The sequence below is a fragment of the Heptranchias perlo genome, unplaced genomic scaffold, assembly GCF_035084215.1.
Source record: "Heptranchias perlo isolate sHepPer1 unplaced genomic scaffold, sHepPer1.hap1 HAP1_SCAFFOLD_272, whole genome shotgun sequence".
Classification (NCBI taxonomy): domain Eukaryota; kingdom Metazoa; phylum Chordata; class Chondrichthyes; order Hexanchiformes; family Hexanchidae; genus Heptranchias; species Heptranchias perlo.
In genome coordinates, this window is record NW_027139284.1 from 82,041 (window position 1) to 109,310 (window position 27,270).

The 27,270-nt window shown below is 55.6% G+C and overlaps 7 protein-coding genes across 7 annotated transcripts in view; all 7 read right to left on the reverse strand.

The window, feature by feature from the left end:
* Positions 1-14: 14 nt before the first annotated feature.
* On the reverse strand, positions 15-1,399 carry LOC137310701 (CD5 antigen-like). The gene is made up of 3 exons (XM_067978387.1): positions 1,021-1,399; positions 203-517; positions 15-64 (listed from the first exon to the last, which is right to left on the reverse strand). The coding sequence occupies exons 1-3, from the start codon at positions 1,397-1,399 to the stop codon at positions 15-17; spliced, it is 744 nt and encodes a 247-aa protein (XP_067834488.1).
* LOC137310702 (deleted in malignant brain tumors 1 protein-like) lies at positions 1,396-5,293 on the reverse strand. The gene is made up of 5 exons (XM_067978388.1): positions 4,915-5,293; positions 4,272-4,586; positions 3,724-4,038; positions 1,547-1,883; positions 1,396-1,408 (listed from the first exon to the last, which is right to left on the reverse strand). Exons 1-5 carry the CDS (start codon positions 5,291-5,293, stop codon positions 1,396-1,398), a joined length of 1,359 nt encoding a protein of 452 aa, XP_067834489.1.
* A 32-nt stretch (positions 5,294-5,325) lies between these two features.
* On the reverse strand, positions 5,326-9,459 carry LOC137310703 (deleted in malignant brain tumors 1 protein-like). The gene is made up of 8 exons (XM_067978389.1): positions 9,081-9,459; positions 8,540-8,854; positions 7,932-8,255; positions 7,305-7,619; positions 6,764-7,078; positions 6,238-6,552; positions 5,580-5,894; positions 5,326-5,375 (listed from the first exon to the last, which is right to left on the reverse strand). Exons 1-8 carry the CDS (start codon positions 9,457-9,459, stop codon positions 5,326-5,328), a joined length of 2,328 nt encoding a protein of 775 aa, XP_067834490.1.
* A 105-nt stretch (positions 9,460-9,564) lies between these two features.
* Positions 9,565-10,782, reverse strand: LOC137310705 (CD5 antigen-like). Its single transcript, XM_067978390.1, has 3 exons — positions 10,404-10,782; positions 9,731-10,045; positions 9,565-9,614 (listed from the first exon to the last, which is right to left on the reverse strand). Exons 1-3 carry the CDS (start codon positions 10,780-10,782, stop codon positions 9,565-9,567), a joined length of 744 nt encoding a protein of 247 aa, XP_067834491.1.
* On the reverse strand, positions 10,779-12,829 carry LOC137310706 (soluble scavenger receptor cysteine-rich domain-containing protein SSC5D-like). Its single transcript, XM_067978391.1, has 4 exons — positions 12,451-12,829; positions 11,757-12,071; positions 10,908-11,244; positions 10,779-10,791 (listed from the first exon to the last, which is right to left on the reverse strand). Exons 1-4 carry the CDS (start codon positions 12,827-12,829, stop codon positions 10,779-10,781), a joined length of 1,044 nt encoding a protein of 347 aa, XP_067834492.1.
* Positions 12,830-12,934: 105 nt separating this feature from the next.
* Positions 12,935-18,827, reverse strand: LOC137310707 (CD5 antigen-like). Its single transcript, XM_067978392.1, has 4 exons — positions 18,596-18,827; positions 13,899-14,213; positions 13,498-13,716; positions 12,935-12,984 (listed from the first exon to the last, which is right to left on the reverse strand). Exons 1-4 carry the CDS (start codon positions 18,825-18,827, stop codon positions 12,935-12,937), a joined length of 816 nt encoding a protein of 271 aa, XP_067834493.1.
* A 951-nt stretch (positions 18,828-19,778) lies between these two features.
* LOC137310708 (deleted in malignant brain tumors 1 protein-like) overlaps positions 19,779-27,270 on the reverse strand; it is a 32,597-nt gene continuing 25,105 nt past the window's right edge. The window contains exons 7-9 of the mRNA XM_067978393.1: positions 26,597-26,911; positions 22,592-22,906; positions 19,779-20,128 (exon numbers count right to left, since the gene is read on the reverse strand). Of these exons, the coding sequence (XP_067834494.1) occupies positions 19,779-20,128; positions 22,592-22,906; positions 26,597-26,911 (980 nt within the window). The remainder of the gene's footprint in view (positions 20,129-22,591; positions 22,907-26,596; positions 26,912-27,270) is intronic.

Sequence of the window (27,270 nt, forward strand, 5' to 3'; positions counted from 1 at the left end):
AGACGGAAACACGGTTAGACTGGTCTGGGATTACGGGGACTTTCACTGGGGTCATCGTCTGGTCCTGGAATAGAGACGGGAACACGGTTAGACTGGTCTGGGATTACAGGGACTTTCAATGGGGTCATCGTCTGGACATTTTGGCCAAGGTGTCAGTCTCCTCCCAATATCCCCACTCACCTGAGCAGGTAACCCCACTCACCTGAGCAGGTAACTCCAGCGTCCTGACTGTGTGTGCAGTTATTCACCCCCCATGGGTTGGCAGGGCACTGATCGAGGGCAGGCTCTGTCCCGTTACACCTCACATCATCCAACCAGATGGGCCCAGTCCCCTCTCCATATTGGGCGGCTGTTGTTGCTGACAGGGCTGTCCCACAGTTCAACAGTCTGCAGACGACACTCGCTGCGTTTAAATCCCAGCCATTATCGCAGACGGTCCCCCAGACGGAGTTACGATAGACCTCAACTCTCCCGGAGCACATGTTGTTCCCGTTCACCAGACGCACAGGCACCGGACCTGGAATAGAGACGGGAACACGGTTAGACTGGTCTGGGATTATGGGGACTTTCACTGGGGTCATCGTCTGGACCTGGAATAGAGACGGGAACACGGTTAGACTGGTCTGGGATTACGGGGACTTTCACTGGGCTCATCGTCTGGACCTGGAATAGAGACGGGAACACGGTTAGACTGGTCTGGGATTACGGGGACTTTCAATGGGGTCATCGTCTGGAACCGGAATAGAGACGGGAACACGGTTAGACTGGTCTGGGATTCGGGGGACTTTCACTGGGGTCATCGTCTGGACCTGGAATAGAGACGGGAACACGGTTAGACTGGTCTGGGATTACAGGGACTTTCACTGGGGTCATCGTCTGGACCTGGAATGGAGACGGGATCACGGTTAGACTGGTCTGGGATTACAGGGACTTTCACTGGGGTCATTGTCTGGACATTTGATCCCAAGTGTCAGTCTCCCCCCAATATCCCCACTCACCTGAGCAGGTAACCCCACTCACCTGAGCAGGTAACTCCAACGTCCTGACTGTGTGTGCAGTTATTCACCCCCCATGGGTTGGCAGGGCACTGATCGAGGGCAGGCTCTGTCCCATTACACCTCACATCATCCAACCAGATGGGCCCAGTCCCCTCTCCATATTGGGCGGCTGTTGTTGCTGACAGGGCTGTCCCACAGTTCAACAGTCTGCAGACGACACTCGCTGCGTTTAAATCCCAGCCATTATCGCAGACGGTCCCCCAGACGGAGTTACGATAGACCTCAACTCTCCCGGAGCACATGTTGTTCCCGTTCACAATACGCACGGGCACCGGACCTGGAACAGAGACGGGAACACGGTTAGACTGGTCTGGGATGACGGGGACTTTCACGGGGGTCATCGTCTGGACCTGGAATAGTGACGGGAACACGTTTAGACTGGTCTGGGATTACGGGGACTTTCACTGGAGTCATCGTCTGCAAATTTCGGCCAAGGTGTCAGTCTCCTCCCAATATCCCCACTCACCTGAGCAGGTAACTCCACTCACCTGAGCAGGTAACTCCACTCACCTGAGCAGGTAACTCCAGCGTCCTGACTGTGTGTGCAGTTATTCACCCCCCATAGGTTGGCAGGGCACTGATCGAGGGCAGGCTCTGTCCCGTTACACCTCACATCATCCAACCAGATGGGCCCAGTCCCCTCTCCATATTGGGCGGCTCTTGTTGCTGACAGGGCCGTCCCACAGTTCAACAGTCTGCAGACGACACTCGCTGCGTTTATATCCCAGCCATTATCGCAGACACTACCCCAGACGGAGTTACGATAGACCTCAACTCTCCCGGAGCACATGTTGTTCCCGTTCACCAGACGCACGGGCACCGGACCTGGAATAGAGACGGGAACACAGTTAGACTGGTCTGGGATTACGGGGACTTTCACTGGGGTCATCGTCTGGACCTGGAATAGAGACGGGAACACGGTTAGACTGGTCTGGGATTACGGGGACTTTCACTGGGCTTATCGTCTGGACCTGGAATAGAGACGGGAAGACGGTTGGACTGGTCTGGGATTTCGGGGACGTTCACTGGGGTCATCGTCTGGACATTTGGGCCCAGGTGTCAGTCTCCTCCCAATATCCCCACTCACCTGAGCAGGTAACTCCACTCACCCGAGCAGGTAACTCCACTCACCTGAGCAGGTAACTCCACTCACCTGAACAGGTAACTCCACTCACCTGAGCAGGTAACTCCAGCGTCCTGACTGTGTGTGCAGTTATTCACCCCCCATGGGTTGGCAGGGCACTGATCGAGGGCGGGCTCTGTCCCGTTACACCTCACATCATCCAACCAGATGGGCCCAGTCCCCTCTCCACATTGGGCGGCTCTTGTTCCTGACACGGCCGTCCCACAGTTCAACAGTCTGCAGACGACACTCGCTGCGTTTCTATCCCAGCCGTTGTCGCAGACGGTCCCCCAGACGGAGTTACGATAGACCTCAACTCTCCCGGAGCACATGTTGTTTCCGTTCACCAGACGCACGGGCACCGGACCTGGAATAGAGACGGGAACATGGTTAGACTGGTCTGGGATTACGGGAACTTTCACTGGAGTCATCGTCTGGACCTGGAATAGAGACGGGAACACGGTTAGACTGTTCTGGGATTACGGGGACTTTCACTGGGGTCATCGTCTGGACCCGGCATAGAGACGGAAACACGGTTAGACTGGTCTGGGATTACGGGGACTTTCACTGGGGTCATCGTCTGGTCCTGGAATAGAGACGGGAACACGGTTAGACTGGTCTGGGATTACAGGGACTTTCAATGGGGTCATCGTCTGGACATTTTGGCCAAGGTGTCAGTCTCCTCCCAATATCCCCACTCACCTGAGCAGGTAACCCCACTCACCTGAGCAGGTAACTCCAGCGTCCTGACTGTGTGTGCAGTTATTCACCCCCCATGGGTTGGCAGGGCACTGATCGAGGGCAGGCTCTGTCCCGTTACACCTCTCATCATCCAACCAGATGGGCCCAGTCCCCTCTCCATATTGGGCGGCTGTTGTTGCTGACAGGGCCGTCCCACAGTTCAACAGTCTGCAGACGACACTCGCTGCGTTTAAATCGCAGCCATTATCGCAGACGGTCCCCCAGACGGAGTTACGATAGACCTCAACTCTCCCGGAGCACATGTTGTTCCCGTTCACCAGACGCACGGGCACCGGACCTGGAATAGAGACGGGAACACGGTTAGACTGGTCTGGGATTATGGGGACTTTTACTGGGGTCATCGTCTGGACCTGGAATAGAGACGGGAACACGGTTAGACTGGTCTGGGATTACGGGGACTTTCACTGGGCTCATCGTCTGGACCTGGAATAGAGACGGGAACACGGTTAGACTGGTCTGGGATTACGGGGACTTTCAATGGGGTCATCGTCTGGAACCGGAATAGAGACGGGAACACGGTTAGACTGGTCTGGGATTCGGGGGACTTTCACTGGGGTCATCGTCTGGACCTGGAATAGAGACGGGAACACGGTTAGACTGGTCTGGGATTACAGGGACTTTCACTGGGGTCATCGTCTGGACCTGGAATGGAGACGGGATCACGGTTAGACTGGTCTGGGATTACAGGGACTTTCACTGGGGTCATTGTCTGGACATTTGATCCCAAGTGTCAGTCTCCCCCCAATATCCCCACTCACCTGAGCAGGTAACCCCACTCACCTGAGCAGGTAACTCCAACGTCCTGACTGTGTGTGCAGTTATTCACCCCCCATGGGTTGGCAGGGCACTGATCGAGGGCAGGCTCTGTCCCATTACACCTCACATCATCCAACCAGATGGGCCCAGTCCCCTCTCCATATTGGGCGGCTGTTGTTGCTGACAGGGCTGTCCCACAGTTCAACAGTCTGCAGACGACACTCGCTGCGTTTAAATCCCAGCCATTATCGCAGACGGTCCCCCAGACGGAGTTACAATAGACCTCAACTCTCCCGGAGCACATGTTGTTCCCGTTCACCAGACGCACGGGCACCGGACCTGGAACAGAGACGGGAACACGGTTAGACTGGTCTGGGATGACGGGGACTTTCACGGGGGTCATCGTCTGGACCTGGAATAGAGACGGGAACACGTTTAGACTGGTCTGGGATTACGGGGACTTTCACTGGAGTCATCGTCTGCAAATTTCGGCCAAGGTGTCAGTCTCCTCCCAATATCCCCACTCACCTGAGCAGGTAACTCCACTCACCTGAGCAGGTAACTCCACTCACCTGAGCAGGTAACTCCAGCGTCCTGACTGTGTGTGCAGTTATTCACCCCCCATAGGTTGGCAGGGCACTGATCGAGGGCAGGCTCTGTCCCGTTACACCTCACATCATCCAACCAGATGGGCCCAGTCCCCTCTCCATATTGGGCGGCTCTTGTTGCTGACAGGGCCGTCCCACAGTTCAACAGTCTGCAGACGACACTCGCTGCGTTTATATCCCAGCCATTATCGCAGACACTACCCCAGACGGAGTTACGATAGACCTCAACTCTCCCGGAGCACATGTTGTTCCCGTTCACCAGACGCACGGGCACCGGACCTGGAATAGAGACGGGAACACAGTTAGACTGGTCTGGGATTACGGGGACTTTCACTGGGGTCATCGTCTGGACCTGGAATAGAGACGGGAACACGGTTAGACTGGTCTGGGATTACGGGGACTTTCACTGGGCTTATCGTCTGGACCTGGAATAGAGACGGGAAGACGGTTGGACTGGTCTGGGATTTCGGGGACGTTCACCGGGGTCATCGTCTGGACATTTGGGCCCAGGTGTCAGTCTCCTCCCAATATCCCCACTCACCTGAGCAGGTAACTCCACTCACCCGAGCAGGTAACTCCACTCACCTGAGCAGGTAACTCCACTCACCTGAACAGGTAACTCCAATGTCCTGACTGTGTGTGCAGTTATTCACCCCCCATGGGTTGGCAGGGCACTGATCGAGGGCGGGCTCTGTCCCGTTACACCTCACATCATCCAACCAGATGGGCCCAGTCCCCTCTCCACATTGGGCGGCTCTTGTTCCTGACACGGCCGTCCCACAGTTCAACAGTCTGCAGACGACACTCGCTGCGTTTCTATCCCAGCCGTTGTCGCAGACGGTCCCCCAGACGGAGTTACGATAGACCTCAACTCTCCCGGAGCACATGTTGTTTCCGTTCACCAGACGCACGGGCACCGGACCTGGAATAGAGACGGGAACACGGTCAGACTGGTCTGGGATTACGGGGACTTTCACTGGGGTCATCGTCTGGACCTGGAATAGAGACGGGAACACGTTTAGACTGGTCTGGGATTACGGGGACTTTCACTGGGGTCATCGTCTGCACCTGGAACAGAGACGGGAACACGTTTAGACTGGTCTGGGATTACGGGGACTTTCACTGGGGTCATCGTCTGCAAATTTCGGCCAAGGTGTCAGTCTCCCCCCAATATCCCCACTCACCTGAGCAGGTAACCCCACTCATCTGAGCAGGTAACTCCACTCACCTGAGCAGGTAACTCCACTCACCTGAGCAGGTAACCCCACTCACCTGAGCAGGTAACTCCAGCGTCCTGACTGTGTGTGCAGTTATTCACCCACCCTGGGTTGGCAGGGCACTGATCGAGGGCAGGCTCTGTCCCATTGCACGTCACATCATCCAACCAGATGGGCCCAGTTCCCTCTCCATAGTAGGCGGCTCTTGTTCCTGACAGGGCCGTCCCACAGTTCAACAGTCTGCAGACGACACTCGCTGCGTTTATATCCCAGCCATTATCGCAGACGGTCCCCCAGACGGAGTTACGATAGACCTCAACTCTCCCGGAGCACATGTTGTTCCCGTTCACCAGACGCACGGGCACCGGACCTGGAATAGAGACGGGAACACGTTTAGACTGGTCTGGGATTACGGGGACTTTCACTGGGGTCATCGTCTGGTCCTGGAATAGAGACGGGAACACGGTCAGACTGGTCTGGGATTACGGGGACGTTCACTGGGGTCATCGTCTGGACATTTGGGCCCAGGTGTCAGTCTCCTCCCAATATCCCCACTCACCTGAGCAGGTATCTCCATTCGCCTGAACAGGTAATCCCACTCACCTTCGCAGGTAACCACACTCACCTGAGCAGGTAACCGCACTCACCTGAGCAGGTAACTCCACTCACCTCAACAGGGAACTCCACTCACCTGAGCGGATAACCCCACTCACCTGAGCAGGTAACTCCAGCGTCCTGACTGTGTGTGCAGTTATTCACCCCCCATGGGTTGGCAGGGCACTGATCGAGGGCAGGCTCTGTCCCGTTACACCTCACATCATCCAACCAGATGGGCCCAGTCCCCTCTCCATATTGGGCGCCTCTTGTTGCTGACAGGGCCGTCCCACAGTTCAACAGTCTGCAGACGACACTCGCTGCAATTATATCAAAGCCGTTGTCGCAGACGGTCCCCCAGACGGAGTTATGATAGACCTCAACTCTCCCGGAGCACATGTTGTTCCCGTTCACCAGACGCACGGGCACCGGACCTGGAATAGATACGGGAACACGGTTAGACTGGTCTGGGATTACGGGGACTTTCACTGGGGTCATCGTCTGGACCTGGAATAGAGACAGGAACATGGTTAGACTGGTCTGGGATTACGGGGACTTTCACTGGGGTCATCGTTTGCAAATTCCGGCCAATATGTCAGTCTCCTCCCAATATCCCCACTCACCTGAGCAGGTAACCCCACTCACCTGAGCAGGTAACTGCAGCGTCCTGACTGTGTGTGCAGTTATTCACCCCCCATGGGTTGGCAGGGCACTGATCGAGGGCAGGCTCTGTCCCGTTACACCTCACATCATCCAACCAGATGGGCCCAGTCCCCTCTCCATATTGGGCGGCTCTTGTTCCTGACAGGGCCGTGCCACAGTTCAACAGTCTGCAGACGAAACTCGCTGCGTTTATATCCCAGCCATTATCGCAGACGCTCCCCCAGATGGAGTTACGATAGACCTCAACTCTCCCAGAGCACATGTTGTTCCCGTTCACCAAACGCACGGGCACCGGACCTGGAAGAGAGACGGGAACACGGTTAGACTGGTCTGGGATTACGAGGATGTTCACTGGGGTCATTGTCTGGACATTTGGGCCCAGGTGTCAGTCTCCTCCCAATATCACCACTCACCTCAACAGGTAACTCCACTCACCTGAGCACGTAACCCCACTCACCTGAGCAGGTAACCGCACTCACCTGAGCAGGTCACTCCACTCACCTGAGCAGGTAACCCCACTCACCTGAGCAGGTAACTCCAACGTCCTGCCTGTGTGTGCAGTTATTCACCCCCCATGGGTTGGCAGGGCACTGATCAAGGGCAGGCTCTGTCCCGTTACACCTCACATCATCCAACCAGATGGGCCCAGTCCCCTCTCCATATTGGGCGGCTCTTGTTGCTGACAGGGCCGTCCCACAGTTCAACAGTCTGCAGACGACACTCGCTGCGTTTATATCCCAGCCATTATCGCAGACGGTCCCCCAGACAGAGTTATGATGGAACTCAACTCTCCCGGAGCACATGTTGTTCCCATTCACCAGACGCACGGGCACCGGACCTGGAATAGAGACGGGAACACGGTTAGACTGGTCTGGGATTAAGGCGACTTTCACTGGGGTCATCGTCTGGACCTGGAATAGAGACGGGAACACGGTCAGACTGGTCTGGGATTACGGGGACTTTCACTGGGGTATTGGTTTGCAAATTCCGGTCAAGATGTCAGGCTCCTCCCAATATCCCCACTCACCTGAGCAAGTAACTCCACTCACCTGAGCAGGTAACCCCACTCACCTGAGCAGGTAACCCCACTCACCTGAGCAGGTAACTCCACTCACCCGAGCAGGTAACTCCACTCAACTGAGCAGGTAACTCCACTCACCTGAGCAGGTAACTCCAGCGTCCTGACTGTGTGTGCAGTTATTCACCCCCCATGGGTTGGCAGGGCACTGATCGAGGGCAGGCTCTGTCCCGTTACACCTTACATCATCCAACCAGATGGGCCCAGTCCCCTCTCCATAGTCAGCGGCTCTTGTTCCTGACAGGGCCGTCCCACAGTTCAACAGTCTGCAGACGACTCTCGCTGCGTTTATATCCCAGCCGTTGTCGGAGACGGTCCCCCAGACGGAGTTACGATAGACCTCAACTCTCCCGGAGCACATGTTGTTCCCGTTCACCAGACGCACGGGCACCGGACCTGGAATAGAGACGGGAACACGGTTAGACTGGTCTGGGATTACGGGGACTTTCACTGGGGTTATCGTCTGGACCTGGAATAGAGACGGGAACACGTTTAGACTGGTCTGGGATTACGGGGACTTTCACTGGGGTCATCGTCTGGACCTGGAATAGAGACGGGAACAAGTTTTGACTGGTCTGGGATTACGGGGACTTTCACTGGGGTCATCGTCTGCAAATTTCGGCCAAGGTGTCAGTCTCCCCCCAATATCCCCACTCACCTGAGCAGGTAACCCCACTCACCTGAGCAGGTAACTCCAGCGTCCTGACTATGTGTGCAGTTATTCACCCCCCATGGGTTGGCAGGGCACTGATCAAGGGCAGGCTCTGTCCCGTTGCACGTCACATCATCCAACCAGATGGGCCCAGTTCCCTCTCCATAGTAGGCGGCTCTTGTTCCTGACAGGGCCATCCCACAGTTCAACAGTCTGCAGACGACACTCGCTGCGTTTATATCCCAGCCATTATCGCAGACAGTCCCCGAGACGGAGTTACGATAGACCTCAACTCTCCCGGAGCACATGTTGTTCCCGTTCACCAGACGCACGGGCACCGGACCTGGAATAGAGACGGGAACACGGTCAGACTGGTCTGGGATTCCGGGGACTTTCACTGGGGTCATCGTCTGGACATTTGGGCCCAGGTGTCAGTCTCCTCCCAATATCCCCACTCACCTGAACAGGTAACCCCACTCACCTGAGCACGTAACCCCACTCACCTCAACAGGTAACTCCACTCACCTTAGCAGGTAACCCCACTCACCTGAGCAGGTATCTCCACTCACCTGAGCAGGTAACTCCAGCATCCTGACTGTGTGTGCAGTTATTCACCCCCCATGGGTTGGCAGGGCACTGATCGAGGGCAGGCTCTGTCCCATTACACCTCACATCATCCAACCAGATGGGCCCAGTCCCCTCTCCATATTGGGCGGCTCTTGTTGCTGACAGGGCCGTCCCACAGTTCAACAGTCTGCAGACGACTCTCGCTGCGTTTATATCCCAGCCGTTGTCGGAGACGGTCCCCCAGACGGAGTTACGATAGACCTCAACTCTCCCGGAGCACATGTTGTTCCCGTTCACCAGACGCACGGGCACCGGACCTGGAATAGAGACGGGAACACGGTTAGATTGGTCTGGGATTACGGGTACTTTCAATGGGGTCATCGTCTGGACCGGGAATAGAGACGGGAACACGGTCAGACTGGTCTGGGATTACGGGGACTTTCACTGGGGTTATCGTCTGGACCTGGAATAGAGACGGGAACACGTTCAGACTAGTCTGGGATTACGGTGACTTTCACTGGGGTCATCGTCTGGACCTGGAATAGAGACGGGAACACGTTTAGACTGGTCTGGGATTACGGGGACTTTCACTTGGGTCATCGTCTGCAAATTTCGGCCAAGGTGTCAGTCTCCTCTCAATATCCCCACTCACCTGAGCAGGTAACTCCAGCGTCCTGACTGTGTGTGCAGTTATTCACCCCCCATGGGTTGGCAGGGCACTGATCGAGGGCAGGCTCTGTCCCGTTACACCTCACATCATCCAACCAGATGGGCCCAGTCCCCTCTCCATAGTCAGCGGCTCTTGTTCCTGACAGGGCCATCCCACAGTTCAACAGTCTGCAGACGACACTCGCTGCGTTTATGTCCCAGCCATTATCGCAGACAGTCCCCGAGACGGAGTTACGATAGACCTCAACTCTCCCGGAGCACATGTTGTTCCCGTTCACCAGACGCACGGGCACCGGACCTGGAATAGAGACGGGAACACGGTCAGACTGGTCTGGGATTACGGGGACGTTCACTCGGGTCATCGTCTGGACATTTGGGCCCAGTTGTCAGTCTCCTCCCAATATCCCCACTCACCTGAGCAGGTAACTCCATTCGCCTGAACAGGTAACCCCACTCACCTGAGCAGGTAACCACACTCACCTGAGCAGGTAACCGCACTCACCTGAGCAGGTAACTCCACTCACCTCAACAGGTAACTCCACTCACCTGAGCGGATAACCCCACTCACCCGAGCAGGTAACCCCACTCTCCTGAGCAGGTAACTCCACTCACCTAAACAGGTAACCCCACTCACCTGAGCAGGTAACCCCACTCACCTGAGCAGGTAACTCCAGCGTCCTGACTGTGTGTGCAGTTATTCACCCCCCATGGGTTGGCAGGGCACTGATCGAGGGCAGGCTCTGTCCCGTTACACCTCACATCATCCAACCAGATGGGCCCAGTCCCCTCTCCATATTGGGCGGCTCTTGTTGCTGACAGGGCCGTCCCACAGTTCAACAGTCTGCAGACGACACTCGCTGCAATTATATCAAAGCCGTTGTCGCAGACGGTCCCCCAGACGGAGTTATGATAGACCTCAACTCTCCCGGAGCACATGTTGTTCCCGTTCACCAGACGCACGGGCACCGGACCTGGAATAGAGACGGGAACACGGTTAGACTGGTCTGGGATTACGGGGACTTTCACTGGGGTCATCGTCTGGACCTGGAATAGAGACGGGAACACGGTTAGACTGGTCTGGGATTACGGGGACTTTCACTGGGGTCATCGTTTGCAAATTCCGGCCAAGATGTCAGTCTCCTCCCAATATCCCCACTCACCTGAGCAGGTAACCCCACTCACCTGAGCAGGTAACTCCAGCGTCCTGACTGTGTGTGCAGTTATTCACCCCCCATGGGTTGGCAGGGCACTGATCGAGGGCAGGCTCTGTCCCATTACACCTCACATCATCCAACCAGATGGGCCCAGTCCCCTCTCCATAGTAGGCGGCTCTTGTTCCTGACAGGGCCGTCCCACAGTTCAACAGTCTGCAGACGAAACTCGCTGCGTTTATATCCCAGCCATTATCGCAGACGGTCCCCCAGACGGAGTTACGATAGACCTCAACTCTCCCGGAGCACATGTTGTTCCCGTTCACCAGACGCACGGGCTCCGGACCTGGAATAGAGACGGGAACACGGTTAGACTGGTCTGGGATTACGGGGATGTTCACTGGGGTCATCGTCTGGACATTTGGGCCCAGGTGTCAGTCTCCTCCCAATATCACCACTCACCTGAGCAGGTAACTCCACTCACCTGAGCAGGTAACTCCACTCACCTGAGCAGGTAACCCCACTCACCTGAGCAGGTAACCCAACTCACCTGAGCAAGTAACCCAACTCACCTGAGCAGGTAACCCCACTCACCTGAACAATTAACCCCACTCACCTGAACAATTAACCCCACTCACCTGAGCACGTAACCCCACTCACCTGAGCAGGTAACTGCACTCTCCTGAGCAGGTAACCGCACTCACCTCAACTGGTAACTCCACTCACCTGAGCACGTAACCCCACTCACCTGATCAGGTAACTCCACTCACCTGAATTGGTAAACCCACTCACCTGAACAGGTAACTCCACTCACCTGAGCAGGTAACCCCACTCACCTGAGCAGGTAACTCCACTCACCTGAGCAGGTAACTCCAATGTCCTGACTGTGTGTGCAGTTATTCACCCCCCATGGGTTGGCAGGGCACTGATCGAGGGCAGGCTCTGTCCCGTTACACCTCACATCATCCAACCAGATGGGCCCAGTCCCCTCTCCATATTGGGCGGCTCTTGTTCCTGACAGGGCCGTCCCACAGTTCAACAGTCTGCAGACGAAACTCGCTGCGTTTATATCCCAGCCATTATCGCAGACGGTCCCCCAGACGGAGTTACGATAGACCTCAACTCTCCCGGAGCACATGTTGTTCCCGTTCACCAGACGCACGGGCACCGGACCTGGAATAGAGACGGGAACACGGTTAGACTGGTCTGGGATTACGGGGACTTTCACTGGAGTCATCGTCTGGACCTGGAATAGAGACGGGAACACGGTTCGACAGGTCTGGGATTACGGGGACTTTCACTGGGGTCATGGTCTGGACCTGGAATAGAGACGGGAACACGGTTAGACTGGTCTGGGATTACGGGGACTTTCACTGGGGTCATCGTCTGGACCTGGAATAGAGACGGGAACACATTTAGACTGGTCTGGGATTACGGGGACTTTCACTGGGATCATCGTCTGGACATTTGGGCCCAGGTGTCATTCTGCTCCCAATATCCCCACTCACCTGAGCAGGTAACTCCACTCACCTGAGCAGGTAACCCCACTCACCTGAGCAGGTAACTCCAGCGTCCTGACTGTGTGTGCAGTTATTCACCCCCCATGGGTTGGCAGGGCACTGATCGAGGGCAGGCTCTGTCCCGTTACACCTCACATCATCCAACCAGATGGGCCCAGTCCCCTCTCCATATTGGGCGGCTCTTGTTGCTGACAGGGCCGTCCCACAGTTCAACAGTCTGCAGACGACTCTCGCTGCGTTTATATCCCAGCCATTGTCGCAGACGGTCCCCCAGTCGGAGTTACGATAGACCTCAACTCTCCCGGAGCACATGTTGTTCCCGTTCACCAGACGCACGGGCACCGGACCTGGAACAGAGACGGGAACACGGTTAGACTGGTCTGGGATTACAGGGACTTTCACTGGGGTCATCGTCTGGACCTGGAATAGAGACGGGAACACGGTTAGACTGGTCTGGGATTACGGGGACTTTCACCGGGGCCATCGTCTGGACCTGGAATAGAGACGGGAACACGGTTAGACTGGTCTGGGATTACGGGGACTTTCACCGGGGTCATCGTCTGGACCTGGAATAGAGACGGGAACATGGTTAGACTGGTCTGGGATTACGGGGACTTTCACTGGGGTTATCGTCTGGACCTGGAATGGAGACGGGAACACGGTTCGACTGGTCTGGGATTACGGGGACTTTCACTGGGGTCATCGTCTGGACCTGGACTTGAGACGGGAACACACTTTGACTGGTCTGGGATTACGGGGTCTTTCACTGGGGTCATCGTCTGGACATTTGGACCAAGGTATCAGTCTCCACCCAATATCCCCATTCACCTGAGCAAGTAACCCCACATCCCCGAGCAGGTAACTCCACTCACCTGAGCAGGTAACCCCACTCACCTGAGCAGGTAACCCCACTCACATGAGCAGGTAACCCTCACTCACCTGAGCAGGTAACTCCACTCACCCGAGCAGGTAACTCCACTCACCTGAGCAGGTAACTCCAGTGTCCTGACTGTGTGTGCAGTTATTCACCCCCCATGGGTTGGCAGGGCACCGATCGAGGGCAGGCTCTGTCCCGTTACACCTCACATCATCCAACCAGATGGGCCCAGTCCCCTCTCCATAGTCAGCGGCTCTTGTTGCTGACAGGGCCGTCCCACAGTTCAACAGTCTGCAGACGACACTCGCTGCGTTTATATCCCAGCCATTATCGCAGACGGTCCCCCAGACGGAGTTACGATAGACCTCAACTCTCCCAGAGCACATGTTGTTCCCGTTCACCAGACGCACGGGCACCGGACCTGGAATAGAGACGGGAACACGGTCAGACTGGTCTGGGATTACGGGGATTTTCATTGGGGTCATCGTCTGGACATTTGGGCCCAGGTGTCAGTCTCCTCCCAATATCCCCACTCACCTGAGCAGGTAACCCCACTCACCTGAGCAGGTAGCCCCACTCACCTGAGCAGGTAACTCCACTCACCTGAGCAGGTAACTCCAGCGTCCTGACTGTGTGTGCAGTTATTCACCCCCCATGGGTTGGCAGGGCACTGATCGAGGGCAGGCTCTGTCCCGTTACACCTCACATCATCCAACCAGATGGGCCCAGTCCCCTCTCCATATTGGGCGGCTCTTGTTGCTGACAGGGCCGTCCCACAGTTCAACAGTCTGCAGACGACACTCGCTGCGTTTATGTCCCAGACATTGTCGCAGACGTTCCCCCAGACGGAGCTACGATAGACCTCAACTCTCCCGGAGCACATGTTGTTCCCGTTCACCAGACGCACGGGCACCGGACCTGGAACAGAGACGGGAACATGGTTAGACTGGTCTGGGATTACGGGGACTTTCACTGGGGTCATCGTCTGGACCTGGAATTGAGACGGGAACACGGTTAGACTGGTCTGGGATTACGGGGACTTTCACTGGGGTCATCGTCTGGACCTGGAATAGAGACGGGAACACGGTTAGACTGGTCTGGGATTACGGGGACTTTCACTGGGGTCATCGTCTGGACCTGGAATCGAGACGGGAACACGGATAGACTCTGAGATTAGCAACAGGAACGATATAGGAACAGGAGGAGGCCATTCAGCCCCTCTCGCCTTTTACTTTCGGAACAGGAGGAGGCCATTCAGCCCATCGAACCATTCAGTCTGATCATGGCTGATCTGTGTCCTATCTCCATTTACCCTCCTTGGTTCCCTGTCCCTCGATACCCTTTACCCAACAAAAATCCATCGATCTCAGTCTTGAAAGCTCCAACTGACCCCCAGAATCCACAGCTTTTTCGGGGGAGAGAGTTCCAGATTCCCACTCCCCCTTTGTGTGAAGAAATGCTTCCTGACATCGCCCCTGAACGGGCCGAGCTCCAATTTTAAGATTCTTCCCCCTTGTTCTGGACTCCACCCCCCAGAGGAAATAGTTTCTCTCTCTCGACCCTATCAAATCCTTTAATCATCTTAAACCCCTCGATTAGATCCCCCCTTAATCTTCTATACTCGAGGGAACACAAGTCTAGTCTGTGTGACCCGTCCTCGTAATTTAACTCTTTTATCCCCGGGTATTATTCTGGTGAATCTGTGCCCCCCTCCCCTCCAAGGCCAATCTATCCTTCCTGAGGGGTGGGGCCCAGAATGGAACCCGGTATCAGTCTGAGTCAGTCTTGCTGTCCTGGAACCCAGTATCAGTCTGAGTGAGTCTTGCTGTCCTGGAACCCAGTATCAGTCTGAGTCAGTCTTGCTGTCCTGGAACCCAGTATCAGTCTGAGTAAGTCTTGCTGTCCTGGAACCCAGTATCAGTCTGGGTAAGTCTTGCTGTCCTGGAACCCAGTATCAGTCTGAGTAAGTCTTGCTGTCCTGGAACCCAGTATCAGTCTGAGTCAGTCTTGCTGTCCTGGAACCCAGTATCAGTCTGAGTAAGTCTTGCTGTCCGAGAGTTGTGATATCGAACCCTCCGCCGACTCTCAGATCTTTCCCTTGCTTCGCCTTTGATTCCAGCCACTTTCCCTCGGACTCTCGGTTTTGTTGGGGCTGCTTGGAGTTGAGTTTCCAGATCAGCCACGATCTGATTGAATTGCACAGAACGTACAGCACAGAAACAGGCCATTCGGCCCAACAGGTCCGTGCCGGTGTTTATGCTCCACACGAGCCTCCTCCCTCCCTACTCCCATCTCACCCTATCCCCATATCCTTCTATTCCTTTCTCCCTCATATTCGCCTCAACTACTCCTTGTGGGAGCGAGTTCCACATTCTCACCACTCTCTGGGTGAAGAAGTTTCTCCTGAATTCCCGATTGGATTTATTAGTGACTCTCTTATATTTATGACCCCTCGTTCTGGTCTCCCCCACAAGTGGAAACATCTTCTCTACGTCTACCCTATCAAACCCTTTCATAATCTTAAAGACCGCTATCAGGTCACTCCTCAGTCTTCTCTTTTCTAGAGAGAAGAGTCCCAGTCTGTTCAGTCTTTCCTGATGAGGATATCCAGAATGGTGGACCAGGCTCGAGGGGCTGACTGGCCTCCTCCTGTTCCCGTCTTGCTATGTGCCAAGCTCGGCCGGAGGCTGCCTTGACGTCGAGGCCACTCCCTCTCGGCTCCTCTGTCCGCGCCTGTACCGTAGCAAGGTCTGGAGGGCAAGTAGGTTTGGTGGAAGGTGAGCAGAGCGTGGTGGAAGAGCTTGGGGGGGGTGGGGGGCAGGGGGATGGTCTCCCCAGTGTCCTGAGGCCAACGGTTCTCCCTCAGCCCACATCACCAAAAAACAAAACCTGATCATCGGGGCTCGTTCACCACATCGCTCTGTGTGGGATCTTGCTGTGCCTCCATCACAGCAGTAACTGCACTTTAGAGTAATTCGGCAGTTGTCAAGGGTTTGAGGATGTTTTGGACAGTAAATAAATGAGAGTCCCTCCTTTCGTCCTTTGAAAGAGACAGAAAGCCGCCATCACTGGTTTGGGTCCGATTCTGGGCACCGCACTTTCGGAAAGATGTGAAGGCCTCAGAGAGGGTGCAGAGGAGATTTACTAGAATGGTACCAGGGATGGGAGGCTTCAATTATGTGGAGAGACTGGAGGAGCTGGGATTGTTCTCCTTTAGACCAGAGAAGGTTAAGGGGAGATTGACCAGTGTGGGACCAGGGATGGGGGACTTCAGTTATGTGGAGAGACTGGAGGAGCTGGGATTGTTCTCCTTTAGACCAGAGAAGGTTAAGGGGAGATTGACCAGTGTGGGACCAGGGATGGGGGACTTCAGTTATGTGGAGAGACTGGAGGAGCTGGGATTGTTCTCCTTTAGACCAGAGAAGGTTAAGGGGAGATTGACCAGTGTGGGACCAGGGATGGGGGACTTCAGTTATGTGGAGAGACTGGAGGAGCTGGGATTGTTCCCTTTAGACCAGAGAAGGTTAAGGGGAGATTGACCAGTGTGGGACCAGGGATGGGGGACTTCAGTTATGTGGAGAGACTGGAGGAGCTGGGATTGTTCTCCTTTAGACCAGAGAAAGTTAAGGGGAGATTGACCAGTGTGGGACCAGGGATGGGGGACTTCAGTTATGTGGAGAGACTGGAGGAGCTGGGATTGTTCTCCTTTAGACCAGAGAAGGTTAAGGGGAGATTGACCAGTGTGGGACCAGGGATGGGGGACTTCAGTTATGTGGAGAGACTGGAGGAGCTGGGATTGTTCTCCTTTAGACCAGAGAAGGTTAAGGGGAGATTGACCAGTGTGGGACCAGGGATGGGGGACTTCAGTTATGTGGAGAGACTGGAGGAGCTGGGATTGTTCTCCTTTAGACCAGAGAAGGTTAAGGGGAGATTTGATCGAGGGGTTCAAAATCATGAAGGGTTTTGACAGAGTAAATAAGGAGAAACTGATTCCAGTGGCAGGAGGGTCGGTAACCAGAGGACACAGATTGAAGGTGATCAGGAAAAGAGCCAGAGGGGGAGATGGGGAGACATTATTTTACGCAGCGAGTTGTGATAATCTGGAATTCACTGCCTGAGAGGGCGGTGGGAGCAGATTCAATAGGAACAGGAGGCCATTCAGCCCCTCGAGCCTGTTCCGCCATTCATTTAGATCATGGCTGATCTGTATCCAAATCTTCATCTACCCGCCTTGGCTCAATATCCCTTAATACCCTCGGCTAACAAAGATCTATCGATCTCCGAATTAAAATGATGAATTGAGCTCGCATTCTAGAGTCGAATGGGCAGATACTCTCTGGAGTTTAGAAGAATGAGAGGTGATCTCATTGAAACATATCAGATTCTGAGGGGGCTTCACAGGGTAGATGCTGAGAGGCTGTTTCCTCCTGGCTGGAGAGTCTAGAACTCGGGGGCAGAGTCTCAGGATAAGGGGTCGGACATTCAGGAATGAGATGAGGAGGAATTTCTTCACTCAGAGGGTTGTGAATCTTTGGAATTCTCTACCCCAGAGGGCTGTGGATGCTCAGTCGTTGAGTATATTCAAGGCTGAGATCGATAGATTTTTGGACTCGAGGGGAATCAAGGGATATGGGGATCGGGCGGGAAAGTGGAGTTGAGGTCGAAGATCAGCCATGATCTGATTGAATGGCGGGGCAGGTTTGAGGGGCCGAATGGCCTACCCCTGCTCCTATTTCTTATCTTCTTATGATCTCTCTCCTGAACGGCCTGGCTCTGATTTTAAGGTGATGTCCCCTTGTCCGAGACTCCCTCCACCAGTGGATAAAGTCTCTCTCTATCCACCCGATAAAATCCTTCCAAAATCCTCTCAACCTCAATCAAATCACCCCTTAACCTTCCATATTCCAGGGAATACAAGTCTCGTTCATGGAATCTCTCCTCATAATCTAACCCTTGGAGCTCAGGTAACATTCTGGTGAATCTGCACCGCACTCCTTCCAAGGCCAGTATATCCTTTATATATGTGGTGCCCAGAACTGTACACAGTGCTCCAGATGTGGTCTGACCAGGGGTTTTGTACAGCTGTAGTTAAACTTCCTCCCCTCTATATTCTAGCCCTCTAGTTATAAAGGCAAACATTCCATTCGTGTTTTTAATTATTTATTGTACCTGACATTTTCGTGATCCGGGTACATGGACCCCTAAACCTCTTTGGAGCCTCCACTGTTCTGAGCTTTCCACTTTTAATAAAAACTCCAATCAATCCTTTTTTGGTCCAAAGTGGATGACCTCACACGTACCTGGGTTGAAATCCATCTCCCACAGTTTCACCCACTCACTGAATCTCTCAATGTCTCTCTGTGATGTTATGCCCTCGTCTACACTATTTACCGCACCACCAATCCTCGTATCATCGATAAACGTGGATATAAGGCTCTCCATTGTGTTATCTAAGTCCTTAATGAATATAGTGAACAGTCGAGGCCCCAGCACACATCCTTGTGAGAAACCACCGGTCGAGTACATCTCCATTCTCCCCACTCTCTGTCTAACCAATCCCCGAAGCAATGCCCTTAATTCCATGAGCTTTCATTTCAGCCAACAGCCTCTTATGTGGAACCTTAATCGAACGCCTTCTGGAAGTCCATATAAACGACATCCGTGGACATTCCCCTGTCCACGACTTTAGTTACTTCCTCAGATAATTCGATCAGGTTGGTCAGACCTGACCTCCCCTTTACAAATCCACGTCTCTGAGCCTAAAGCTTCTTTTCCCTTTCCCCCTTCTTGCAACTCTTACGATCGTTTTTTTGTCTTCCTTTGCTGCTCTTTGTACCTCTCCCAGTCCCCTGGATCGACACTATTCTTTGCCCTCTTGTCTGCTCTTTCCTTTACTCTGATGCTATCCCTCACCTCCTTTTGCCGAGCGGGGCTGCTTTATATTGGGAAGTGCAGCCCTTTCCCCTTGGGGGGTATCGACTGGCCCTCTGTTAATCTCTGAACGCCTCCCACTGTTCATCTGTGCTTTTGGCCAGTTTAAGGTTCTCGCTGTCTCTCTCTCTCGCCCCGTTAAAGTTAGTCTCACCAAAATGATGGTAATTTTAAGTTTCTCCTTTTTGCGGGCTAACCTTGAATTCGATCCTGTTCCGATCTCTGTTCGATAAATCTTTCCGTACCGTTGGATTATTAACTAAATCTAGCTTATTACTGTGTAGGAACTTTCAAAAGAGAATTGGATAAATACCTGAAGGGGAAAAGTTGGCAGGGCTACAGGGAAAGAGCAGGGGTTGGTGGGGAGAAGTGGGGCTAATTGGATAGCTCTTTCAAAGAGCCAGCACAGGCACGATGGGCCGATTGGCCTCCTCCCGTGCTGTGGGTTGTTGTGGCACTATGTCCGACCAGCTGTGGGGAGGGGGCAGAAGGAGAAACAGGCTCGAGGAGCGCCATGGACTGACTCCTGCTCCTGAATCTTCAAGGAGGCGATCAGTCAGCGAGACACTCGACGCTGAGACGAGCTTTACCTGAACAAGAGACGCCTGCATCCTGACTGTGCGAACAGTCGGCCTTCACCCAGGGGCTCACCAGGCACCTGTCCAACGAAGCTTCAGTCCCGCTACACCGCAAACCGCCCAGCCAGATCTCCCCGGTCCCTCGGCTCCGGTGGGTCCCTGTTACAGACTCGGCCTTCCCGCAGTTCAGCTGTCGGCAGACCACGTCTCCGTCGGTGAGGTCCCAGCCCTGCTCGCAGACGCTCCCCCAGACGGACTCGTAAAAGATCTCGACTCTCCCCGAGCACATGTTGTTCCCGTCTGCCAGTCTGACCGGGAAGGGCCCTGCGAACAAGGAGACTCCAGCTAAGTTTCACACACACACACACTCACACACACACACAGAGAGCAGGAAAGGCCCAGGCTCCCTCCCCGGCCTGTGATAAGTTAGGCCTGATCTCCCCCCCGGGGATGGACTGAGTGATACCACAGTCCCAGGCTCCCTCCCCGGCCTGTGAAAAGTTAGGCCTGATCTCCCCCCCCAGGGATGGACTGAGTGATACCACAGTCCCAGGCTCCCTCCCCGGCCTGTGATAAGTTAGGCCTGATCTCCCCCCCGGGGATGGACTGAGTGATACCACAGTCCCAGGCTCCCTCCCCGGCCTGTGATAAGTTAGGCCTGATCTCCCCCCCGGGGATGGACTGAGTGATACCACAGTCCCAGGCTCCCTCCCCGGCCTGTGATAAGTTAGGCCTGATCTCCCCCCCCCCCGCCCGCCCACCCGGGGATAGGACTGAGTGGTACCACAGTCCCAGGCTCCCTCCCCGGCCTGTGATAAGTTAGACCTGATCTCCCCCCCGGGGTGTGGGACCGAGTGATACCACAGTCCCAGGCTCCCTCCCCGGCCTGTGATAAGTTAGGCCTGATCTCCCCCCCGGGGATGGACTGAGTGATACCACAGTCCCAGGCTCCCTCCCCGGCCTGTGATAAGTTAGGCCTGATCTCCCCCCCCGGGGGGTGGGACTGAGTGATACCACAGTCCCAGGCTCCCTCCCCGGCCTGTGATAAGTTAGGCCTGATCTCTCCCCCGGGGGGGTGGGACTGAGTGATACCACAGTCCCAGGCTCCCTCCCCGGCCTGTGATAAGTTAGGCCTGATCTCCCCCCCGGGGTGTGGGACCGAGTGATACCACAGTCCCAGGCTCCCTCCCCGGCCTGTGATAAGTTAGGCCTGATCTCTCCCCCGGGGGGGTGGGACTGAGTGATACCACAGTCCCAGGCTCCCTCCCCGGCCTGTGATAAGTTAGGCCTGATCTCCCCCCGACCGGGGATGGGACTGAGTGATACCACAGTCCCAGGCTCCCTCCCCGGCCTGTGAAAAGTTAGGCCTGATCTCCCCCCCCGGGGATGGACTGAGTGATACCACAGTCCCAGGCTCCCTCCCCGGCCTGTGATAAGTTAGGCCTGATCTCCCCCCCGGGGATGGACTGAGTGATACCACAGTCCCAGGCTCCCTCCCCGGCCTGTGATAAGTTAGGCCTGATCTCCCCCCCGGGGATGGACTGAGTGATACCACAGTCCCAGGCTCCCTCCCCGGCCTGTGATAAGTTAGGCCTGATCTCCCCCCCCCCGCCCGCCCACCCGGGGATAGGACTGAGTGGTACCACAGTCCCAGGCTCCCTCCCCGGCCTGTGATAAGTTAGGCCTGATCTCCCCCCCGGGGTGTGGGACCGAGTGATACCACAGTCCCAGGCTCCCTCCCCGGCCTGTGATAAGTTAGGCCTGATCTCCCCCCCGGGGATGGACTGAGTGATACCACAGTCCCAGGCTCCCTCCCCGGCCTGTGATAAGTTAGGCCTGATCTCCCCCCGGGGATGGACTGAGTGATACCACAGTCCCAGGCTCCCTCCCCGGCCTGTGATAAGTTAGGCCTGATCTCCCCCCCCGGGGGGTGGGACTGAGTGATACCACAGTCCCAGGCTCCCTCCCCGGCCTGTGATAAGTTAGGCCTGATCTCTCCCCCGGGGGGGTGGGACTGAGTGATACCACAGTCCCAGGCTCCCTCCCCGGCCTGTGATAAGTTAGGCCTGATCTCCCCCCCGGGGTGTGGGACCGAGTGATACCACAGTCCCAGGCTCCCTCCCCGGCCTGTGATAAGTTAGGCCTGATCTCTCCCCCGGGGGGGTGGGACTGAGTGATACCACAGTCCCAGGCTCCCTCCCCGGCCTGTGATAAGTTAGGCCTGATCTCCCCCCGACCGGGGATGGGACTGAGTGATACCACAGTCCCAGGCTCCCTCCCCGGCCTGTGATAAGTTAGGCCTGATCTCCCCCCCGGGGATGGACTGAGTGATACCACAGTCCCAGGCTCCCTCCCCGGCCTGTGATAAGTTAGGCCTGATCTCCCCCCGGGGATGGACTGAGTGATACCACAGTCCCAGGCTCCCTCCCCGGCCTGTGATAAGTTAGGCCTGATCTCCCCCCGGGGATGGGACTGAGTGATACCACAGTCCCAGGCTCCCTCCCCGGCCTGTGATAAGTTAGGCCTGATCTCCCCCCCCGGGGATGGACTAATCCCCACACAGAGCAGGAAAAGGCATTAATTGCAACGAAGCCTAAATGATGTTTGTATTTGAATTGAGTGCCTTGGCTGTGTCTTTGAACTCCCGCCCGAGACAGAGGGGTTAATTGTTGTCGCACCTTTATCAAATTAAGTTGGAACATGACTGAGTCTCTCAGAGAAGCCAAAATCCTGGACGAAAAAAACATTTCCCTTTGCGAGATACATGAAATGCAAAGCTCGAATTACCGTAGCAGGTGACTCCAGCGTCCTGCCCGTGTGTGCAGTTATTCACCCCCCATGGGCTGGCAGGGCACTGATCGAGGGCAGGCTCCGTCCCCTTACACCTCACGTTATCCAACAAGATGGGTCCAGTCCCCCCTCCGTAAGCTGCCGCATTCGGCACCGACACGGCCGCCCCGCAGTTCAGCAGTCTGCAGACGACACTCGCTGCGTTCAGATCCCAGCCATCATCGCAGACGGTCCCCCAGACGGAGTCACGATAGACCTCAACTCTCCCGGAGCAGTCGTTGCTCCCATTCACCAGCCGTACGGGCACCGGGCCTGGAATAGAGATGGGAAGAGGTTGAATGGTGTAGCACTGCTAACACCCAGCCCTGCCAACCTGTTCGAGGGCAAGGAAGGGAAACAGACCTGCATCTCCATCACCCCTTTCACCACCTCAGGACCTCCCAAAGTGCTTGAGAGACAAAGAAGGAAGTTTTTGGAGTGCAGTCACGATTGTAATGTAGGAACTATGGCAGCCAATTTGCGCACAGCAAGATCCCACAAACAGCAATCAGATCATCGGTGGGTTGAGGGATAATTATTGGCCCCGGGACACCGGGGAGAATTCCCCATCTCTTCTTCCAGTAGTGGCTGTGGGATCTTTTACGTTCACATGCGAGGGCAGACAGGGCCCTCGGTTTAACGTCTCATCTGAAAGACGGCACCTCCGACAGTGCAGCACTCCCTCAGTACTGGGACCGGGGAGTGTGGGCCTGGATTATGGGCTCAAGTCCTAGAGTATATCCATCTCCCTCCGACAGTGCAGCACTCCCTCAGTACTGGGACCGGGGAGTGTGGGCCTGGATTATGGGGCTCAAGTCCGAGAGTATATCCATCTCCCTCCGACAGTGCAGCACTCCCTCAGTACTGGGACCGGGGAGTGTGGGCCTGGATTATGGGCTCGAGTCCTAGAGTATATCCATCTCCCTCCGACAGTGCAGCACTCCCTCAGTACTGGGACCGGGGAGTGTGGGCCTGGATTATGGACTCCACCCCACACCCTCTAAACTCCATGTATGGTTTCGTCCATCATAAGAAGATAAGAAATAGGAGCAGGAGTAGGCCATTCGGCCCCTCGAGCATGGTCCGCCATTCAATCAGATCATGGCTGATCTTTGACCTCAACTCCACTTTCCCGCCCAATCCCCATATCCCTTGATTACCCTCGAGTCCAAAAATCTATCGATCTCAGCCTTGAATATACTCAACGACTGAGCATCCACAGCCCTCTGGGGTAGAGAATTCCAAAGATTCACAACCCTCTGAGTGAAGAAATTCCTCCTCATCTCAGTCTGAAACGTCCGACCCCTTACCCTGAGACTATGCCCCCGAGTTCTAGACTCTCCAGTCAGGGGAAACAGCCTCTCAGCATCTACCCTGTGAAGCCCCCTCAGAATCTGATATGTTTCAATGAGATCACCTCTCATTCTTCTAAACTCCAGAGAGTATCGGCCCATTCTACTCAATCTCTCCTCATAGGACAACCCTCTCATCCCAGGAATCAATCAGGTGAACCTTCGTTGCACCGCCTCGAAGGCAAGTATATCCTTCCTTAGATAAGGAGAGCAAAACTGTACACAGTACTCCAGGTGAGGTCTCACCAAATCCCTGGACAATTGTAGTAAGACTTCCTTACTCTTGTACTACTCCTATCCTCAGATACTAATTTGGGTCGGGGAGTTTATTTGGAGAAAAGAAATCAATATCTTCAGGAGAGAAATGAAAAAATCCATCAGGTATTGTACAGTGAGATAGACAGGAATTATCTCCCAGATCCCCGAGGGTGAGGGGTCAGTGTCTGACCCACCCAGTCTCCATCAGAGGGAGGAGCCCCTTCACCCCCTCTGTCTGGGGGGGTGCGTGGTGAATTAACCCCAGATCCCCGAGGGTGAGGGGTCAGTGTCTGACCCACCCAGTCTCCATCAGAGGGAGGAGCCCCTTCACCCCCTCTGTCTGGGGGGGGAATTATCCCCCAGATCCCCGAGGGTGAGGGGTCAGTGTCTGACCCACCCAGTCTCCATCAGAGGGAGGAGCCCCTTCACCCCCTCTGTCTGGGGGGGGCGGGGGGGTGAATTAACCCCAGATCCCCGAGGGTGAGGGGTCAGTGTCTGACCCACCCAGTCTCCATCAGAGGGAGGAGCCCCTTCACCCCCTCTGTCTGGGGGGGGCGGGGGGGTGAATTAACCCCAGATCCCCGAGGGTGAGGGGTCAGTGTCTGACCCACCCAGTCTCCATCAGAGGGAGGAGCCCCTTCACCCCCTCTGTCTGGGGGGGGCGGGGGGGTGAATTAACCCCAGATCCCCGAGGGTGAGGGGTCAGTGTCTGACCCACCCAGTCTCCATCAGAGGGAGAAGCCCCTTCACCCCCTCTGTCTGGGGGGGGCGGGGGGGTGAATTAACCCCAGATCCCCGAGGGTGAGGGGTCAGTGTCTGACCCACCCAGTCTCCATCAGAGGGAGGAGCCCCTTCACCCCCTCTGTCTGGGGGGGGCGGGGGGGTGAATTAACCCCAGATCCCCGAGGGTGAGGGGTCAGTGTCTGACCCACCCAGTCTCCATCAGAGGGAGGAGCCCCTTCACCCCCTCTGTCCGGGGGGTGGGGGCGTGGTGAATTAACCCCAGATCCCCGAGGGTGAGGGGTCAGTGTCTGACCCACCCAGTCTCCATCAGAGGGAGGAGCCCCTTCACCCCCTCTGTCTGGGGGGGTGCGTGGTGAATTAACCCCAGATCCCCGAGGGTGAGGGGTCAGTGTCTGACCCACCCAGTCTCCATCAGAGGGAGGAGCCCCTTCACCCCCTCTGTCTGGGGGGGGAATTATCCCCCAGATCCCCGAGGGTGAGGGGTCAGTACATCGCCCACCCAGTCTCCATCAGAGGGAGGAGCCTCTTCACCCCCTCCGTCTGGGGGGCGGGGGGGTGAATTAACCCCAGATCCCCGAGGGTGAGGGGTCAGTACATCGCCCACCCAGTGACTGCACCAGCTCGGGATCAGTACAGGATCGCTCCAATGAAGACAGCGGGTGCAGATACGACAGGCCGAATGGCTTTCTGTGCTGTCGATTTCCACGGTTCCCTGATTCGAGGAAATTCCTTCTCCTGACTGTGGGCCCACTCCTGTTACAATCCGGATACACCTCAGATAGGAACCTCACTCACCCGAGCAGGTAACTCCACTCACCCGAGCAGGTAACTCCACTCACCCGAGCAGGTAACTCCACTCACCCGAACAGGTAACTCCACTCACCCGAACAGGTAACCCCACTCACCCGAGCAGGTAACCCCACTCACCTGAGCAGGTAACTCCACTCACCTGAGCAGGTAACCCCACTCACCTGAGCAGGTAACCCCACTCACCCGAGCAGGTAACTCCACTCACCCGAACAGGTAACCCCACTCACCCGAGCAGGTAACTCCACTCACCCGAACAGGTAACTCCACTCACCCGAGCAGGTAACTCCAATCACCCGAACAGGGAACTCCTCTCACCCGAACAGGTAACTCCACTCACCCGAGCAGGTAACTCCAATCACCCGAGCAGGTAACTCCACTCACCCGAACAGGTAACTCCACTCACCCGAACAGGTAACTCCACTCACCCGAACAGGTAACTCCAATCACCCGAGCAGGAAACTCCACTCACCCGAGCAGGTAACTCCACTCACCCGAGCAGGTAACTCCACTCACCCGAACAGGTAACTCCACTCACCCGAACAGGTAACTCCACTCACCCGAACAGGTAACTCCAATCACCCGAACAGGTAACTCCACTCACCCGAGCAGGTAACTCCACTCACCCGAACAGGTAACTCCACTCACCCGAACAGGTAACTCCACTCACCCGAGCAGGTAACTCCACTCACCCGAGCAGGAAACTCCACTCACCCGAGCAGGAAACTCCACTCACCCGAGCAGGAAACTCCACTCACCTGAGCAGGTAACCCCACTCACCCGATCAAGTAACTCCACTCACCTGAGCAGGTAACTTCAGCGTCCTGACTGTGTGTGCAGTTATTCACCCCCCATGGGTTGGCAGGGCACTGATCGAGGGCAGGCTCTGTCCCGTTACACCTCACATCATCCAACCAGATGGGCCCAGTCCCCTCTCCATATTGGGCGGCTCTTGTTGCTGACAGGGCCGTCCCACAGTTCAACAGTCTGCAGACGACACTCGCTGCGTTTATATCCCAGACATTATCGCAGACGGTCCCCCAGACGGAGTTACGATAGACCTCAACTCTCCCGGAGCACATGTTGCTCCCGTTCACCAGACGCACGGGCACTGGACCTGGAATTGAGACGGGAACACGGTTAGACTGGTCTGGGATTACGGGGACTTTCACTGGGGTCATCGTCTGGACCTGGAATAGAGATGGGAACACGGTTGGACTGGTCTGGGATTACAGCGACTTTCACTGGGGTCATCGTCTGGACCTGGAATAGAGACGGGAACACAGTTAGACTGGTCTGGGATTACAGGGACTTTCACTGGGGTCATCGTCTGGACCTGGAATAGAGACGAAAACATGGTTAGACTGGTCTGGGATTACTGGGACTTTCACGGGGGTCATCGTCTGGACCTGGAATAGAGACGGGAACACGGTCAGACTGGTCTGGGATTACGGGGACTTTCACGGGGGGCCATGC